Source organism: Lupinus angustifolius, chromosome LG09 (assembly GCF_001865875.1).
Source record: "Lupinus angustifolius cultivar Tanjil chromosome LG09, LupAngTanjil_v1.0, whole genome shotgun sequence".
Classification (NCBI taxonomy): Eukaryota; Viridiplantae; Streptophyta; class Magnoliopsida; order Fabales; family Fabaceae; genus Lupinus; species Lupinus angustifolius.
This window is the reverse complement of record NC_032017.1, coordinates 14,074,133-14,093,829: the sequence shown is the minus strand read 5'-3', so window position 1 is coordinate 14,093,829 and position 19,697 is coordinate 14,074,133. Positions and strand designations below refer to the sequence as shown.

Genomic DNA, 19,697 nt, shown 5'->3' with positions numbered 1-19,697 from the left:
GATAAACTTTCTATCCATATTTTAGATCTAATTTGTGCTAATATACATGTTATTAGGCAAACTAGTAATAAAATCTGTTATCAGTCTGAAATAAAGAAATTTCCTATAAAACTATTGAAGTGTCAATTAGGATACAAGCACATGGTCCTACCAACTTGACATTAAGCATATTCCACTAGCCTACTTATAGAGCCACTCCTAGATATGTCATGCAGCCATTCAACTCTTCATTTTTAATTCTCTCTTGTATCCAATTCTTTTAATCTAGCCTTAGCCTTACCTTGAAGTAAAACTAAGTTTTCCTTCAACTTTGCTTCATTCAGCACTTTTCCATATTCTGCTGACCCTTTTGTACTATAAAATTTCCATAAAATTAATCTTCTTACATCATAGTATTTCAGTACCTTTGTCTTTATTATTTACTCTTATATTGCTTCTCTTGCTTGTTCTTTTTTAAGTCTCTCTTTGTGCCATTTTTGTAAATATTTCATATTTAATTTCTCTCTACAAACCTGTTACTATGGTTATCATAGCATCCACTTCTAGTAACAGCAGCATCCATCAGTTGCAGACTTTTAACTCTCAGAATAACAACAGCAACAATCACCTTCGTGATGCTTCGTTTTCTTCATACTTGAACATCCATGAAAAAACCTTTGCTGAGTCAAGCCAAAATCTTGATCCCTTTATCAGCAACAATAAGGATTCGGTTATCGAGGGTGTAAAGAAGGAAGAAGATGGAGAAATTGAAGTGTTTGAGGCTGAAAAGTATTTCAATGGAGAAGAGGTGGATAGCACAAAAGTTGCTAAAGTGGATGGTAAGAAGTACAAGTACCAGAAAGATGAACAAACAGCTCTAGAAACTATGGAGTACACAATTCAGCATGGAACTCCGAGTGTCCGTTCCGAATCAAGTTGGAACAGCCAAAGTGCACTATTACAAAGTTCTATAAGGAACAGGAAAAATAAGGTTAAGAAGAAGAGTTTTCTAGCAGGTCTTGGTTGCAAATGTTCTTGTTCTGATAAGAATTCTGTTGATGTCAGTGACCATGCAGGTGAAATTAGTTTTAATAAAACTCCTACTTATGGTGTAGCTCATGGAAAAACAACACCAAAAAAGCTCTTCAATGCTGATCTTGATGCTAATCATTCTGTTAAAATAAGTAAGCCTCATGCAGAACTTTTGATCAATAAGGGTGTTTACTTCCAAAAGCAAGAGAACAGTATAGCAGAATTCTCAACTGTTAATTCTAGCTTAGGAAATCAACTTATCAAAATGCAACTTGAAGAAGCAGAAACACCAAGGAAATCATTGCAAGTGTTTGGCTCACCAATATTGGATAGAAGGGGCAAGTCCTTGACCTTTGATAAAAAATTGGCAATGCCCTCTTGGGAAGGTACTAATAAAATGGAAGAATTTAACTTCTCTGCTAATTCTGGTGGAAAATACAATGATGATGATGCTGAGAGTGATGCAAGTTCAGACTTATTTGAGATTGAGAGCCTCACAGGAAATTCCAACAATACTTTCCTTTGTAGACCAACTTCGAATGTTGCTTCAGGCTGTGGCAGCCCGAGTTTTTATGCACCAAGTGAGGCAAGCATAGAATGGAGTGTGGTCACTGCTAGTGCTGTAGAGTACTCAGCCATGTCTGATTATGAGGATCAAAGGTCAGTAGCAACCATAAGAAGTCCAATAAGGACATCCTATACTTCCTCAAATGGTAAACCTAAAGCGAGCAGAGAGATGCCGAAGCAGCGTCCGGGCATGCTGTTGGGTTGCAAGAGCCATAAAGCTGTGGGAGTTGCTGATAATGCCTTCAAAACATCTGAGAAACCAAGATCCAACTCACAATTTCGACGCAGGTCAGACACCTTCTCTCAGGTGACAAGGTTCCAGGAAGAGACTAAGAAGGCAAATTTTGGTGCAAGACATGGACAACATGCTTATGCTTATGCTGCACCTCCGCTTCAGCGCTCACACTAACTAAAATTCTTCACAAGACCTCTATATTTAGCAGTAGCTTGAATATATGTATATCTTTTTTTGGATTTGGAATATGTTCAGTTATGTATCTTGACTTAGTGTGATAGTCTTTATGTTATTGGCTTATGTGTTTTAAAAATAATGATAGCAGAAGCAGCTATGCTTTTAGTCTAATCTAAAAGGCAAATGGAGCATCTCATGAGCATGAAATCCCACCTCAAGTGAGAAGTTTCTTGTGTCTTCCTCTTACCACTTTTCAGATAAGTCTTCTCTAAAATGAGAAAATAAAGGTGTAATCATGTTTGATTCAATAACATGCATTGAGTTTTAGTGACAAAATCACTTTAGGGTCTCACTAGAGTTGAGTTTTATAGGGGAACAAATAGAAAGGGAAGGCTTAAGAGCCATAAAATACACCGATGAGATTGCTCTGAAGTCTTCATTTTCCCTTCCTTTTCGTCTAAAATTCAACTCATTAACAGACCCTTAGAGAAGCATTTTCCCGATCTTTATGTATTCTTCTGTTTGTTTTTATATATACTTCCATTCAGTTTTTTTACAGTTTCTGGTTGAAAACTTAATGAGAATGGATACCTTGCATTTGGTCTCATAAAGAAATATGAATGTGAAAGGTGATCTTGTATTGTCAGGTATTAGAAAGTGCCTCATCAATTGCTCTCTCTCATCAAGAGCCTTATTGTTGCATAGCTTTTTGTTTTCATGCATTTTTGGGTATGATCTTGTGTACCTTAGCCATTTAGAAAGCTTGAACATAGATTTTCAACAGTTTTTTTTCTTTTCACTTTTCATGATATCTCTTTAGAGAACCACAAAAAAAACAAAGAAAAGGGAAATGTACCTTCCTATATTGTTGGTTATTACTGCACCCAACCGACAAAGAGGGGAAATTTATAACTTATCATCCTTAAACACTATGAAATTTCCAGGACATGTCTTTTATCCCAAACTTTGTATCACTCTATGTACCATTTGTTTTTCATTGGTCAAAAAATATAAAATTTATATATATTTAATTCATGTTTTACTTTTCAGACCACTAAAAAACACAAAGAGTATGTAGAATGATACAAAGTTTGAGACAGAACATCTTGCTCCAGAATTTACATGGAACAACTAAAGGCACTATGCATTTTCCTTTTTAAAGAACTTCATTATCTGCTGCAATGTTGGACAATTATGTGCTACCAATTTCTACTTTTTCTTATGCAACTGACACAAAATTTATGATAAGAAATCATTTTAATCATGTGATAACAAAAAGAATATCCATAAAGAGAGACAAATTTATCACACAACTGTATAACAGATAACCTTTAAATCTCAAGGATAGAATGTTCCTAAAGCAACATGCAACTACCAAAAGTGACTCTTAAATGAGGACCAAGGAATGAAGCTAGCAACATTCAATTCTTAAACTACCTCATAAATTATTCGGTCCATCAAGCTAATCATCTTTCTTATGTCATGATCAAAAGTCTAAAAATCTAGCAGATAAAATAACATGCTAGAAACCCTTTGCAATTTGTTTCTGATGAACTGAAGGTAGAAGCTATATAGTGATTCAAATAAATGAACTTCATAATTTGGATCACTTAAGTTTAAGGGTTGCTCTTTGAAGAAAGGTCCATTTCCTATAAAGAGGATGAATCAGAAGTTAATGAAGCTCCCACTGAGACCTTTGTAGATATGGCTGAGCATGAAGCCATGTGATGTTGTGGTCATGAGGCTATTTATTATTGAGAAAGCAAATGCAGATAAGATATTAATGCAGCAAAAAGAGAAAATGTATAAGAGTTCTGTTCCGGAAAATTAGCTTGTAGCTGTGAAAGTAGCTAGAAGCAAGCTTGCAACTGTGCAGATAGCTTATTAAATTCGAGATATTCGATAAAACTAGCACTAGATAATGAATCAAAGATAGAAAGTTTAATCTAAAAATAGTGTACTTATATATTGAACATTCAAAGTATCCTTTTTCCGACAAAAGAATTTCTGTGTTAATTCATTAACCAGTGCTGCAACATTTGCCATATACAAAAATATAGTCAATTGTTATCATGCCAACTTTATTGTTTAAGCAACCTTGTATGTGGTGCAAATTAACTGATTAATGGTTCACTATAGCAATCAGAATATTAAGCAATTGTCATTTTTACTATCTATGCATTATTTTTAATAGACTTAATTGTATTGACTAAAGATGAACTCTGTGACCACTGAATCTGAATGGACCACTAAACATATATATATTATGGTATTTAATATCTCTGATTTGACCCCAGAAGCATTTACGTGGAGCTAGAAAGAGCTTCTAAGCTATTGAACTTGAAAGATGCCTGGAAAAAATGTGTCTAGAGGCCAAATTATAGTGTCTTATTTTTCATAATACAAGAAAATAAATAAGGTATAAGAAGAATAGGAATTAATATAGCTGTATTAAAAGTGTAGCCAAAAATATTTCTATGGAGTTAATAATAAGGGTTTCAAGTTGTTGATTTTGATGGATGGTAGAACATGTTGGCTTCTTGCCAAATAATAGCAGAGAAAGGGTAACATCAATAGTCTCTTCTAAAGAAGTTGCAATAGGAGTTGATATGTGTTGTGTTTAGCAAGATAATTACGAGAGACAATAACACTAGGTCCACTCTCACTTTGTCAAGCATCTCATTCATAGAGCTCGAATTTAAACACAAATATATCTTTAATATCAGACGATATCTTCCTAACATATATCAGTCACATCTCCTATATATCTAATTTAATAATATTTTTTTATCTGATACAACTTCGACACTTAATTGATACTCAATTTGAGTTAAACACCTTAAGTAATACTTGTCTGATTTCTTTTTATGAAAGTGATAAAGTAGGTTTGGTAAAAACTTATTAATGACTAGTTCATGCCTATACTTCAGTTCAAAAAGTTGCCCTTAAGCAACTTGGAAAACCATGCTGTCAATGGAACCAAAGTGAACACCTTTTATTCATTTTGTTTAAAGAGAATTAAGATGGCATGTAAGATGAACCAAAAATTAGAAACTATCTTTTTCAAAAGATTATGATTAAGAAGGAGAGGAAGTTTTTAGATAGCTTAAGGATGAAAAATACACTTCATCTTTGGTTTTGTGATCTTTTTGCAATTGACTTTTAATTTATATTTTTTATATTCATATTTACTTTTATGTAATACATCAATTGTCAAGTGAGAACACTTTTATGGAAAGATTGAGAGAAAGAAATCTTAGCTAGTAAATCTAATTTAAATATTTAAAATTAAAATATCAATATAGTTATGAGAATAATGTATCTCCTTATCTTCTCTAGCCAGTAAAAATATGACATATGTACTATTTTTTATTTTTAAAAATATTTTTTTTATAAAAAATAATAAAACATGACACATGTCATGATTTCCATGGCAGGGGAGATAACTGATCTCTTTATACATGTACTTTGTATTTTTGTGCAATATAAAAAAATTAATTTTTGCCAATAAAAAATAGATATGACTTAGCCCTATACGCTTGCAATCCAACACGTTGCATACATGGTTTCATGATCGGTAACTATTTTAATTATCTTATTTGATCACTTCAATGTACACATGTCCAAATTAAGTTCATAAACAGATTACATGCACATTAGAGTTTTGAATCCATATGTCCCACAGCTTAAATAACTGAGCTGACTATTTGGACTCCATATTATATATTATATATATATATAAATATAAAGTCAGTTTGTGAGTTACTGAGTTTTATATATTCTTATTATATTATTTATCATTTATATTTAATTATCATTGGCTCTTCAAAAAATAATATAAATAAATAGTAAATATAGTAATTGTGTATAAGTTTTTATACTGACAATGTATAGATATTATACTAGATATTAAGATGTTTCAAATTTTATACGTGCAACACTTCATAAAAGTCTACTCACATTGTATTATGCAAATAGTTACTTTTCAAGGCTTAAAAAAATATAGTTTTGAATTCATATACCAAATTAAAAAATTGGGCTGGTGGGAATACATAAAATAAATTTCAAATTTTGTTCAAATCATACATAAGGACACCTCTACTTGAAAGTCTATTCACATTGCTTTGTGCAAATAATTATTTTTGAAGGCTTAAATATGTTGTGGTTTTAGTCTTTTTACTTTATACTTAATCCTTATATTTTCAATTTTTGGCTTTAGTTCATAATAATAATGTGATTAATATAAATACGTGACATATTTTATATTAATAGTTGATGTGAACAATACTAATATTAGTGGATTATTGATGAGGACTAAAATTAAAATAATTAACTAGAGTGGAGACTAAAAACACATTTAACCCTAAATTTTAAAACATACATTTTCATAATATGACTCCATTTTTTTGTGAATAAGTATAAACTAAACCAAAATAAAATTGATGTCTCCCTTTATTTTGTCAATGGTAGTGTAGAAATCAAGTGACCATTATTTGATCCATGACCAAAAAGAGTCAATTCTACTAAGAAGATGGTGGAGATAAATTCAGAAAAAAATTCTGATATTATATATCAATGATCTAAGTTTATGTAATTTATGCAATATATACTTTAGAGTAGCAAACTCCAAAAGATTCTTACCCAAACATGAAATTAGGTGCAAACTTTATCTAACTATACCTCACCGGAGGATTAATCTCAATTTATGGAATACTCAATTAAAGAAAAAAGTTAAACATTTATTTCAATTATCGTTTTATAAAATAATTCAATCGAGTGAGGTGAAAATTTTGAATAAATATACTAACTAAACTCTTAGGCTAGTAAAGTCCCAATTTATTGTAACATGAGATTGAATACTGCCTTCAACCAAAATGTTTCTATTCATCTTTTTAAAAATACTGCTAGTAAAACTACTAGTATCTCCCATTAATTAGTAACTAATTAATATTTAATCTACCAACAATGTATTGGTCTAGTGGTGTAAGACTCCATTAGATTCTAAAATAGATTAGTTTCTTGTCAAAAAAAAAATATCATTGATAGTACAAAAAAACTAATATTTAACCTCATATCTTAATTTAAATACAAACTACAGTAAATAACATAATTTTTTCGATTCAATCGATTTTCTAAAAAAATTCTATATACATGTTCACACAAAAACTCTTCAAATTCGACTCTAAATCCAGAAGGTATTCAATCTTACTTTAGTGAATTAAATTTTCTAACAAAATCAGAAGTAGATACACGCGTGTTTGCTTTAAGGACAATCTCATTTTAAACAACGATTTCATAAAGGTTGATTTGACAGTTTGAGAGTTGAGTTTTAGAAAGGAATGAATGAAAAATAAAAATTTTAGAGTATCTCATAAGTATATTTTATAACTCTCAAATCTTCAATTTCTCTTACTTCTACAAAATCCAACTCAAATAGATAGGAGAAGAAGAAAAACTTGTAAGTCTCACTTTCAAAAGCAGTACATCCTTGTGAATATATCATTGAAAAAGGACATATCAAATCCCTTCATTTATTTGTGCTAACAGAGACTGAGAACTCAATCAGTTAAGAACGCAAATGGCCTCAGCAATTTTGGCATATTTTATCATACAATAGACATTCCTCACAATAATCAAAAGAGTGCACAAGAATACAAATAGTTAACAGATCCATGCACCCATCTCATTCAATATAATAAATATTCATGGGCTCCATATAACACATGATTAGATACATGTCCATATACAAATACAACAATCATCATCTCATAGCTGTAGTTTGGTCAAATTTTGACCTTTATAAAAAAATAAAACCAAACACACAGAAGTCTATAAAACAATTTAAGTATTTGGATATCAAAAATTGCATTGTAACTTGCAAGAGTTAAACAAGGTAAGACATGAAGGGTAATGACAATAGCAACCAGCAGTACAAAGGTGAAAGTAACACTTAAATAGATAACTCCTCAAAATTCTTTATTGAGTAACTATCTAGTATGGACAATAGGTAAAGAAAAATACCAAAATGGAATAGTGGACATCATATTCATATGTGTATATACAAACATGAACATTCAGCCAGTGTTGCCTCACCAAGCAAAATGGTTAATCATCTTTTTGATCTGTACAAGGTCTAGTTTCAAAACCACCACCTGCTTTCTTATCCAATGTGTATGGCATGTATGTACCCAAGATTCTGTCCCACATAACGAAGAACGGCTGCGAGTAGTTGTATTTGTTGCCGTAAAGCTGATGGTGTATATCATGGTAAGCAGAATTGTTGTTGAAAAATATGTGGAAAAGGTTTCCCGGGAGCCATAAGCCACAGTGATCGTCCACGGTCTTCATGGTGGCAAAGGAGAAGAAGAAGATTGAGGCTCGGGGACTCATACCGGAGATGAGGAAAGATAAAGCCCCACCGATGGTGTCGAGAAGAAGCCCCTCCACAGGGTGATTGTACATAGCTCCAAATGAATAGGGCACGATGAGTCTGTGATGTCGAGAATGGATATGCTTGTATAGGAACTTGTTGTGGTGCATGTATCTATGCATAAAGTATTGCCATGTGTCCATTACCAGCATACCAGTAATAAATTGCCTCGCTGAAACAAGAAGGGAAGCATTCTGATTTGTATCTTGGCTATCATTTCCTGCCACCTACACAGTAACAAAGACCAAATGACAATTTCTATGAATATTGTAATACTAAACACAAACGTATAAGTAGATTGGTGAAATCTACCATACAACTAACATTAGATTCAGCTTGACAACACCCCATAGTTAGGAATTGCAAACCTCTTGGTTCAAGGAAATCAATGTTCATAAGCAACCACATCTAGCTACTGTATTCTTCACCTCTAAAAAGAATAACTAGTGTATTTTTAGCGATGTTTCTATGGCACATATATCATCTGTGATAAGATTAGTGCTTAGCTTCCCTTCAGTGTAAAATCACATGGCCTTTTCTACGAGTTTCCAGATAAAAAACAAAAAACAAAACACTGAAAAACTAAAAGAAAAAAAACACAAGCGTTAATTCTAAGTATGCAACATTCTTAATTCTGTTTAAATAGTCAACTCCCTCTGTTTCCCATTACAAACTATTCGAGACTAAAAAAATAAGAAGTCACAAGTTAATCATTCCACAATATATTTGAAGCATGATTTTCTTTCTTTTCCCAATCCCCGCCACTTGAATAACTAGGTCTCAAATATTCTATTTGGACGACATTTTATATCAGGGGAACAGAACCCTATTACAATATATACCAAATCATATTTTTTGACATCCCTGCAACCCAAAATAAATATTAAGATAAAATACAGAGCCCAAGTGTCCTGTTTAGTCAGGGGAAGCAAAGGACACTTAATCTACAACTTTCTCCATGCCGTTCGGTGCCCTTCTTTCCTTTTAAAGGGAAGGAACTTGTTTTGAGTGTCATAGTATATTTGCAACCATTAAGGAGTGACTACAACCAAAATCATCTACAAGTGTCCCAACTACACAACCTGGATTGCTATCATCCATGGGTACTCCAAAATGTTTACATACCCATAGTGGGTACACGTTCAGTAGCCGTACTTACTGGGTACAAATGGATACTTGCCTAATACTCAGAAAATGACTAGGTACTCGTTAGCACACGCAAAACACCAAATTATGTTTCTAAGCTTTTATAATTGCTATTAAATAATGTGCACCCTTCAAATATGATGGCTCTTTTATAGTTTTGCATACTCAAAATACTTTAAGTTTCTTCAAGAGAAAAAGAAAAAGAAAAAGAAAAAAAAAATGTATGCAGTAACAATGTGTAAGGGTTTTATATCAGTTCATCCTTCATTCTCAATCATAAATGAATGGTGGATGATGAATTGATTGTGTATAAATCAGGTATTACACTCTTTGTTCAAACCCTGGTATGCATGCAACTTAGAGATTGATTGATGAAATGACATATGCCAAATAACAACGAAACCTAATTAGAATACAAACATTAAATACCCTAAAAATATCAAAGCAACCAACACATAGATTGCACCAAATTCTAAACAACCAGGCAGGGTACACTCATATGTTGAAAATGCTTTGGTTTTTTTTTGGGGGTACTAATATCAAATGTTTTGGTTGTTGTCTAAGTTTCCTCAAAGGACATTAAAATTAGACGGTATATTGGACATTTAAACCTCTAAAAAACTGTTTTGCCAATATAAACGGCGCAATTATGAATCATCATGGGATTAATCACACACATAAAACAGGAAAGCTAGAAACAAAAATAGAAACTTTTTATCACTTTAAAAACTTACCATAAACAAGAGGGTTGCAACCACAGCCTGAACTACTTGTTGGAGAAGAACTCCTTTAACCACAGAAAATTTAGATACCAAATTCTTTTCATCTTCATCTTGCTTTGAGTGCAACCGATAGTTCTCAGAAAACAAACCCAGAACAACATAAATCCCAGAATAAATCCAGTAAACTACTATTGGAGCAAAAGTTCCTAACAACTCATCAGAAATCCCCAAATCCATCACACCCCACAAAATAAAAATCCAAACTTTTTTGTTATTGATTCAGAAAACACCCACAAGACCCAAGATTTGCATAAAATTTAAACAACCCAGAAAAATAAAGAACAAGAGGAAACCCTAACCATTAATGGGAAGATTAAGAAAAACTGAAAATTGAACTTCCCATTCCTATTATTCCTCCAACCACTTATGTTACGAGCAAACTCTGAATAAACAAGTGAAGAAAATCGAATCAATTATATAGTTGGTGAAGGAAGATTCCGAAAAAGGGATCACAAGAGGAGAGAGAAGAAAGTGTTGAAAAAATTGCAATAGCTTGCAGGTTCGGGACTCTTGATGGAAAATGACAGCATACAAGGAAATATCATGTGATCGTGTGTGAGATGGTGTGCGATGTTATCGTGTACCTCGAATATTAGTTAGATTGTTTTTACTTTTTAGCGAAATTGATGAGGAACGGTTATGATTGGATGGGAAAGAGCTCAGGTTGTTGCCATGGATATTGAAAAGTAGGAAAAGTTAGTTACTAGTATTAAATTATGAGTTTAAACATAAATGATTACTATGTGTGCAAAAATTTATATATAGTTGATATATTACTTATTTATTTATATTACTTTTATTTAAGAGTTAATAATAATTAAGTATGAATGATGAATAATGTACTAATTTTGTATAAATCTCTTATGAAATATATATTTGTTTTCTTTAAATAAATCATGGCTAATAAATTGATTGTGAAAAAAAAAATTGTTAATAGATATTAAACTCTTGAATTAATGAATGGTAACATAACAAAGGAAGCTCTTATTATGATGAAAATCAGATGGAAGAAGTGCTTCTTTCATGGTAACTTCTATGTAGGGGACTTGTGAGACTTCAAATAAGGATTTGACTGTTGTTTGTGTTAGGAAACAGGAATGGAACTTAAGGTAAGATATTAAATTAAATGTGGAAAGAACTTTATAATGATTAAAAGATTGAAATAAAGTTCTATTAAATAATAGTTAAATGTTAATAAAATGATTTATAATTCAGACTAAAAAGATAAGAGATAGTATAAGGGTTATGGCCACACTTTCAGGCTTTTGTACCTTACAAAAATGTATCAGGCTTAGATTTGACTTTTACATGTATATTTTAGAAATATCTATTGAATATAATATATATTCATCGATAAAAGATTATACATAGTTAGTATATTATTCATTATTAATTGTAAGTTAAAACCATCTCTAACCTTAAATTGGACAATCTGCTTTATTTCTTTTCTCTCAAATTTTATATCTATTTTTTTTAGTGCAAAATATGAATAATTGTGGAGAAGGAAATGAAACTTATTGGTAAGTTTTGTATAAAATCAATTTCTGTTTTTTGTTGCTGCTCAGAAATTTAGGGTCAATCTCTATAATTTTCTATAATAAAACTAATTGCCAACACGCTAGTTATAATTGATTCAATTAATACTAATATTGAAATGTGAATATGAAAGTTGAAAGTAGTAGCTTGCAATATCATTATTTGCTCAACCATAAATCGTTTCTTTCTTCAGAGAATAGGATTGATGTTATTTTCGAACTCTTTATTCTACTTAAGGAAATACAAATCTGCCGCAAATATTTTTCTCTCTTCAAATATCATTAATTCTATTCCAAAACTAATCTGTTTAAGAAACACTCATCTCTCGCAAATACTTTTTTGTTATTATCTTAAAATCAATTATAAATGTGATTTATAAACAATGTAGTATTAAAGAATAAAACATCTGAATTCATTCGTTTACACCTTCTAATAATGTTAAATGTTTCACTCGTCTACGATCAGAAACATCTAACTAATATGGAGTTTCATTGTTACTGAACATAGAAGAATGAAAAGTTACAAACAAGATTCGTATATTGAACTAAAACATTAAAATTTAAGACAATTATTCAATAAGTCTTTTTCATACACTCTTTCCATCATTCTCACATTCTCTAATATCTAGATTTCTTCACATTAGAAAATAACAACAGTAAACCATAACAATTAATATGGGAAAATAAAAAATTATATAAATTTTATAAAAAAAATTCAAGCATCCTTTGCAATAAATATGGTGAGATGGGTAAATTAAATATTGAAAAAATAAAAAGAAATTAATTTAATTATAAAAAAGTGCATTGCATTGTCTAACGACTATTTTGGCTTGGATATAAAAAATATTTCAAAAGGGTCTAATATAGGTCATCTAAAATGCTTGACTAATGATGAACTTAATTAGCACATTACCTAAATCTATTACGAGTTTAAAATCTATGTATTATCAGTGTAGAGTTTTTATACTGTTAGCGCATTATTTATTAACAATAGAATAAATACTTATATTATCATTGTAGCACTTTGAAAAGAATATGTTTTGCTCCAGTTAAGGTATATTTGAAGCAAAACATATTCTTTTATCCGCAAAAGGGAAGTTACTATTTAAAAAATAAAATAAAACTAATATCCAAAATATGTTTAAAACTAATATCCAAAACTCGTTGGAGTTATGAATTAAATATTAAGACATTGATGGTTGGAGTGTTGAATTAAATATTAAGACATTGATAATGTGATAATATATCATGTATGCTAAGGGATGAAGATGCTATTAATGATTTCATAATCACACAAACTTTTTGAATGTATGTGGAATTCGTTTTACACTTATTTTTTAGCATCCCTAGATCCTCCTAATACTTTAGTGGGTAAATTTTAAATAAGTTGACAAATTCTCCACTGTTTTGGGAATATAGACAAACATTAAAACTTTCCCCTTTTAGTAGTTAGGAAGATTGGTTAAGATGACAGATTTTTCCTCTTTTTTAACGAAGACGAGCCCGCACTTCATTATTTAGTTCATGGTCAAATTTTCTAATGAGGTTATCTTAACAATAACGAAAGCTCACTTGTAAACTTGGAAGCACATGTTTTGGTCAATGGTCACAGTAAAGTATATTGTGTTGGATGGTGAATTTTACTGATAAGGTTAAGCATTTGAAATCTCGTTATGTTTGGTAATTGTGAGGAAAAGGAAAGAAAAGAGATCAAGGGAATAAGGAAAGATGGGAATAAGAGAGGAATGAAATCACTTTAAACATCTCCCTTATTTGGGAGTGTGGAATTTAGACAAGATAAAACTAAATTATTAATAATGTAAAAATATTGGTTTATTTTCCGTTTAAAAATCTTATTAACAATGGATGAGAATGTAATTTTAATTTTTTAATGAAGACATTTACCCACTTTAATGTGTTTATCTCCATAAAAAATTTAAATTGGGGGACCCATGGAAATGAGCACGAAGATGATTTTAGAAGACTCCAAAAAACCTTTATAAATTCTTTTTATCTTTCTCTCAACTCTCAAATAAGATATTCTTTCCAAAGTCATTTCTTTCTTTTCACCCCTCCAAAACAAGACTCTCAAACTTAACCTTATAGTGTGACTTTAATAATTTTTTATCACCATTGGCTATATAGTTTGAAACAATGTTGTTTGGACATGATTGAATGGTCCAATTGATCCAACTATATACTGGATAAGGAAACGACTTCTTACATACTATAAATTTATCTAGTTAGTCAGCTCACAATCAAACCGCTCTAACCGACCATTTTGCTCACATTAAAAAATAAAAAAGGGTTAGATGCGTTAAAATCAACTATGAAACATGATCTCATCTCAACTTTCATCCATAACACCATCTCATCCATTAACTTAGAATCTACATGTAATTCTAGTTATATAATATATGATATTGTTTGGTCCGACTGATTTAACTAATTAAACCAATAAAAACCTATACATGATCTCTTATAATTTAACATTTGACTCAGATATCATAACATTCGTCTAAAAGACATCTTCTTAAGGAAGAATTTTAGGGGGAATAATGGATAAGAAAAATGTAAAATATATTTCTTTTTATTGAAAACCCAAATTGAAAATAAAACATAGCTTAAAAGAATTGTTAAAGAACAAAATGTATTCAAAATGCACTTGTTTTCTTTTCTTTTCTTTTCATTTGGTATGGCACATGGTTTTGGGAAAAGTGAAGCAAGTGGACAATGGTCGTATAGGCAAGTCGGCAAGTCCAAACCACCTTCATGTGGGACACCAATGCAAAATATCCATTCCACTTTTGGATAAGATATCATTCTTAATGCGACTTACATATAAGTTCAAAGTCTGTCACAAGCTGACCTTGCAGAATCTTAGACACTGACACTAATATTCCATTTTTTATTTTTGTAATGTTAACCCAACAAAGTAATACAGGTTTACATGATGAAAGATTGTTGTCCCACTTCTAAATATTTTATTTTAAAAACTATTTAATTATAAATCAATTATTGTTACATATCAAACTTCAGTTGTTTGTGAAGCAGAACTTATTTTCTATTTTATATATCTGCATATTATTATTGTTGTGGACTTTATATTTGTATACTATTTGCTTGCGTAAGAAATTGATAGCAAGACAATCATCTATTTTGATATCAATAAAAAACTATAATAAATGAAACAATACATCTTGATCAACATTATCTTATATGTATCGAGTTATATCAATTAATAATTCAAACAGACAGAAAGCCAATTGAATATTTTAAAATAAAAGGTATTGAACATATACAAGAAAAAACGTATATACTAATTAAATTATCTTCATACATCTAAATGCTTTATCTATAAGTAAGCACCTTCTGAAACCAAATACTAGTGAATATTAAAAGGAACGCCAGTCTGTACAAAGTTCTTTCTTGCTATACAATGCTTTGGCACTCCCAAAGAATACAAGTTTTACAAAATTGAAAACCCCAGTCTTCAAGATAAATCAACCATTATAAAATAGTTGTGTATTCTGTAATCGATTAACTATATGTTAATCAATTCCATAAGTAATTATGTATTTGCTAATCAATTAACAATATAATTAATCAATTAATTGGTTAATTAAATAATGTAATATATAAATGGTGATTCTCTTATTCTCTATAATTGAAAATACAATAAAAAAACAATGTAATTTAATAATGAGAGTATTATTCATTAGAGTTTCCTTTCTCTCTTTAAGCTTTTCTTATCTTTTTTATTCAAGCTCCTACCATTTTAAGTTTTTAACAAGTTCTATTTCTTTTAAAAAAATTTGCCTACTGTAATGAAGTTCCTCCAAAACCATCTTTGGTATAAAAAATAATGAGGCAATAAATAATCAAGAACATCTCAAATAGCCTCCAACTTCTTGGTCTCGAAGGCTTCCTTGAACAAATGAAAGCTAGTCTGAGTGGTTCACTTGCAAGCTGATAGATAGAGAATTAAAAATAAGGTCAAATCTCTGACCTCAGTAATGGAATGAGAAGAAAATACAAAAACTGTTCCAATACCTTTCTTTGTGTTTTGTTCATTGGATGCATGCACAGAAGATTTGTAGTTCTCATAATCACCCTTCTCCATTTGTTTACGTTTTTTATTACTTGAAAGCTGGAAATACAATAAATAAATGTTAGTTGAATTCCATACTCAAGATTTAAGCTAGCATTAATGGAAAGACTTCTATATTCATAAAAATTTGAAGTCACTTTACAGCATAATATCCATGCAAAACGTAGGGAATTTAGTTTTGTGGGAAAAAGGCAAGAGGGGACTGAACTATAGGGAATTTAGTTTTGTGGGCTACTAAGTGGTAAATTTAACTTATCCTCCATGTCAAAGGCACACTTGACTTAATTCCCCGGATAGTGTAATATAAAAAAGAATCTACTACTTACAGTGACTTGGAAGAAGATTAAAGAAAACTAGCATGTTGGATTGAACCGACAAAAGGGGAAACCTTAGAAATAATCATTAATCGACATAATCAGCTTTCTAAAATAGGACTTAGCATCTACATTTGAAATAGAAGTTCAGTGATTAGATTATCAGATGCAAAAGAGAAACTAGCAAGTCAGTTTAATTTTAGACAGCTTCTAACTTCCTATTACTAAATCCAACAATACAATAAAGAATCCATAGTTACCAAAATTATTGATAGAGATATGATGAATATGCACAATTGAACTTTGATTAAACAATGATGAAAGCTATCTATAACAATCAGTTTGGTGCCCCTTAGTGGAAAATTTAGAGTTGAGATTTGTATAAAACACACATCTCTAAACTTTCAGCATCAATTTAAGAGAATAACAAATTGACTCCAAAAGAAATACTCTTGTAGGTTGTAAGTCATTACTACCTCTGGTTCATCATCAGACAAATAACCACCACCCTCGGTCTTCCTTTTACATGGCAATACATCTAGCAGATCTACACAAAAAGATACAGAAGCAGAAAATAAAGGACTTGATGCAAAAAGGATATTCTGGGGGATTAAAAAGAAAGGTTAAATGTCCCTACTTTAAACAATGCATCATACTCAATTGCTATGACAATATACCTCGATTTGACTTAACTTCTCTAGTATCTTTCTTTTCTTTAGCAACCCCAAACACATCATGGCATAAGTCTTTCATGGTAGTAGAAACCTGCAGCAGTCATTCACAATCAATTTTGAAACCATTCACATTGGACACAAAACTAATAAAGCCATCATACATTACACATTGATTACAGAAAAAAGAATACATAGACATAGCACGTACACTAGAGAATTCAGATTCGGATGTACCACAGAGTTCAATTAACTTAATCTTGTCCACTTTGAGCTGTAAAACAAACAGATAAAGCATGCAATAAGACAAGTTAAATTCAACGGAAGTAGTTTATAACAGTACCTTCTCTTACAGATTATCTCAAATGTACCTTGTGTTTCTTTGCACATAAATAAAAGGCAACAGCAGTAAACACAGGACGAGTAAAGTCTGCACTTGCGCGACGAGAGGCTGGCAATGAAGAAAGAAACCTAGCCTTAAAACTGAGCAAAAAAGAACAGACATATCATCAGCACGAATGCACAAAATCAAACCATAAATAGATGCAATAATTATAAATAAATGAAAAGCAGCATTCGGCGCACAAACGGAACAAAATTAAATAAAATGTTCTAGTATGCTTTCCTTAGTTCCACCTTAACCAATATGTTTCATCTTGATATATAAAGTTGCCAGGAAGAAGCTAACAAGGTGATAACTTACGGTTTATCGATCTCAAAAGCATTCTATCAAACACATAGAAGATACTATAACCATGACAGAAATTCAGGACTTACAGATTAAGACCATCACGAACTAAACGGATAATTCGAACACAGCCGAATTGAATAGCTAATTCTCTTACATCAAGCTTCACCCTACATAAAAAAACAAAAACTCTTGCCATTTAACTAAAAAACAAATATAAAATAGCCAATTAAAGAAAGAGCATATTTTTATAATAGCAAGCAAAAATTAGAAGAAAAACCCACTTGACTCCAAGGCCATTGTTGAGAGAATTGTAAGATCTGATATAAGCCCTTTCAGACATTCCACTTAGTTTCACAGCACATGATCGATCAAACACTACCACAAGCCTAAACAATGTGAAACAATAAACATAATTGAAGCCCATAAGTCAATTTAACAGATTCATTCACTACTCGGTTTATCACTTTTTAAATTAATTTTATTAGACTTTATTTATAACAAACCTAATACGCAATAGGCATATAAATGGGAGAATTATGTAACTATAACTACCTTGTGGCGGCAATTTCCAAACAGATAACAGCTTTGGCAACTTCGCCCTGTGAATAAATAAAAAATTAAAATGGATTAATTGGGATACGGTAGTGTGAAGAAAATGGTGTGAGTCACACAGCCGGTATTCCAACTGAAAATAGCTATCGCGATCCGATTTTTGGTTGGAATACCGGCTGTGCGACTGTGTAGAATAAAACTTACAACTCGGATGACGGAACAATCAAACTGGAGATCAGAGAGGCGACGGAGTTCGGCGGCTTTACGGATGATGAGTTTGGAATCTGAGAGTCCAAGCTTCTTGGCAATCTGTGAGAGATCCATTCAATTATTATTTGTGTTTGCAGAAATTGGTACCAAAAATGTGAGTTCTGAGTTCAGATTTGGATATTAAGGGAATAAAAATGGGAATTAAATATGGTGGGATAAATGGGCGGGAAGAAGAGGAACTTATGCTTTTTTTCTTCTTCATGTTTTAAGATTATGGCGCCAACAGTTTCGTGAAACATTTGTATTGAGTTAAATTGATAGAGTTCGGTTAATTGGGCTCTGTGAGCTTATAAGCCCAATCTCATTACTTTATGGGAACTTACATATCTATACTATATATAAATTATTCATAAATAATATTCTCATGTATGTAATAATCTTCCTTTTAGAGAATTCTTAGAATGTAAAAGATTCCGTTCTTGCCTTTTGTCCCGTCCATTTTTTTTTTGTTTTTATATGCAAATTTGTTTTTATTATGGTTGTTACTTTTGAAGAATATTTGAAGCTTCCTGCAGGACAGAAGACATCTATTTATTTTATTTTTTGTTTTTCTGGTTCCATGGTCTGGTTTCTTCTCATTCTATAACATTTGCTTATGTATAGAATTATTTGTGTTACGGTTAATTCTTTCTAAGAATTTATGTAGCTAGAAGAAATATATATTTTTAAAAGAGTTAATTACACTGACACCTAGTGAAATTACACAAATCATCTATCATTTTTCTACACCTACACAAACCTCCCATAGTTTTTATTATTGTGAGAAAAAATCTAAATAATATACAAATCAAGTATCTTTATTATTTTTTGTTACAAAATGCATCAATAATTATAAAGAGATATTGTTTAAATCGTTCTTATAACATATCGTAACGAACCAAAAATAATAAAGACGTACCGGCTTATATATTATTTGGACTTGTTTCCACAATATACAATGTTTTGTTTAACTTAATTGCATTTATCACATTTTTTGTTCAAAAAATTACACTTATTTCTCAGTAGGGTGATTAGTATAATGAAAGTATAAAAAATAGGGGGTTTGTGTAGGTGTAGAAAAGTATGGGTGATTTGTATAATTTCACTAAAACTCAAGGGGGTGTCAGTGTAATTTACTCTTTTTTAAATGTTTGGTTAATATTGTCATATACAGGTAAAAATAATAAATATATTTAAATCAAATCAAACTTTAAAAGATAAACTAA

At 31.0% G+C, this 19,697-nt stretch overlaps 3 protein-coding genes and 1 long non-coding RNA gene across 6 annotated transcripts; 1 reads left to right on the top strand and 3 right to left on the bottom strand.

Annotated features, from left to right (window-relative positions):
* Positions 206–2,111, top strand: LOC109356665 (protein PHYTOCHROME KINASE SUBSTRATE 1-like). 3 transcript variants are annotated; one of them, XM_019600113.1, is made up of 2 exons: positions 206–683; positions 714–2,111. In XM_019600113.1, exons 1-2 carry the CDS (start codon positions 521–523, stop codon positions 1,985–1,987), a joined length of 1,437 nt encoding a protein of 478 aa, XP_019455658.1. In that variant the 5' UTR covers positions 206–520; the 3' UTR covers positions 1,988–2,111. The 3 variants fall into 3 exon arrangements, with proteins under 3 accessions (XP_019455658.1, XP_019455660.1, XP_019455657.1); XM_019600115.1 differs by having other exon boundaries at positions 206–1,154; positions 1,188–2,111; XM_019600112.1 differs by having other exon boundaries at positions 206–2,111.
* LOC109356668 lies at positions 7,684–14,830 on the bottom strand. Its single transcript, XR_002108769.1, has 3 exons — positions 14,816–14,830; positions 12,203–12,206; positions 7,684–8,078 (listed from the first exon to the last, which is right to left on the bottom strand). It is a non-coding gene; the product is annotated as an uncharacterized LOC109356668 (long non-coding RNA).
* LOC109356666 (sphinganine C4-monooxygenase 1-like) lies at positions 7,886–10,780 on the bottom strand. The gene is made up of 2 exons (XM_019600116.1): positions 10,301–10,780; positions 7,886–8,647 (listed from the first exon to the last, which is right to left on the bottom strand). The coding sequence occupies exons 1-2, from the start codon at positions 10,523–10,525 to the stop codon at positions 8,096–8,098; spliced, it is 777 nt and encodes a 258-aa protein (XP_019455661.1). The 5' UTR covers positions 10,526–10,780; the 3' UTR covers positions 7,886–8,095.
* LOC109356081 (origin of replication complex subunit 6-like) lies at positions 15,704–18,708 on the bottom strand. Its single transcript, XM_019599417.1, has 10 exons — positions 18,427–18,708; positions 18,223–18,269; positions 17,952–18,056; positions 17,757–17,837; positions 17,351–17,462; positions 17,191–17,253; positions 16,986–17,073; positions 16,785–16,855; positions 15,937–16,033; positions 15,704–15,852 (listed from the first exon to the last, which is right to left on the bottom strand). Exons 1-10 carry the CDS (start codon positions 18,544–18,546, stop codon positions 15,842–15,844), a joined length of 795 nt encoding a protein of 264 aa, XP_019454962.1. The 5' UTR covers positions 18,547–18,708; the 3' UTR covers positions 15,704–15,841.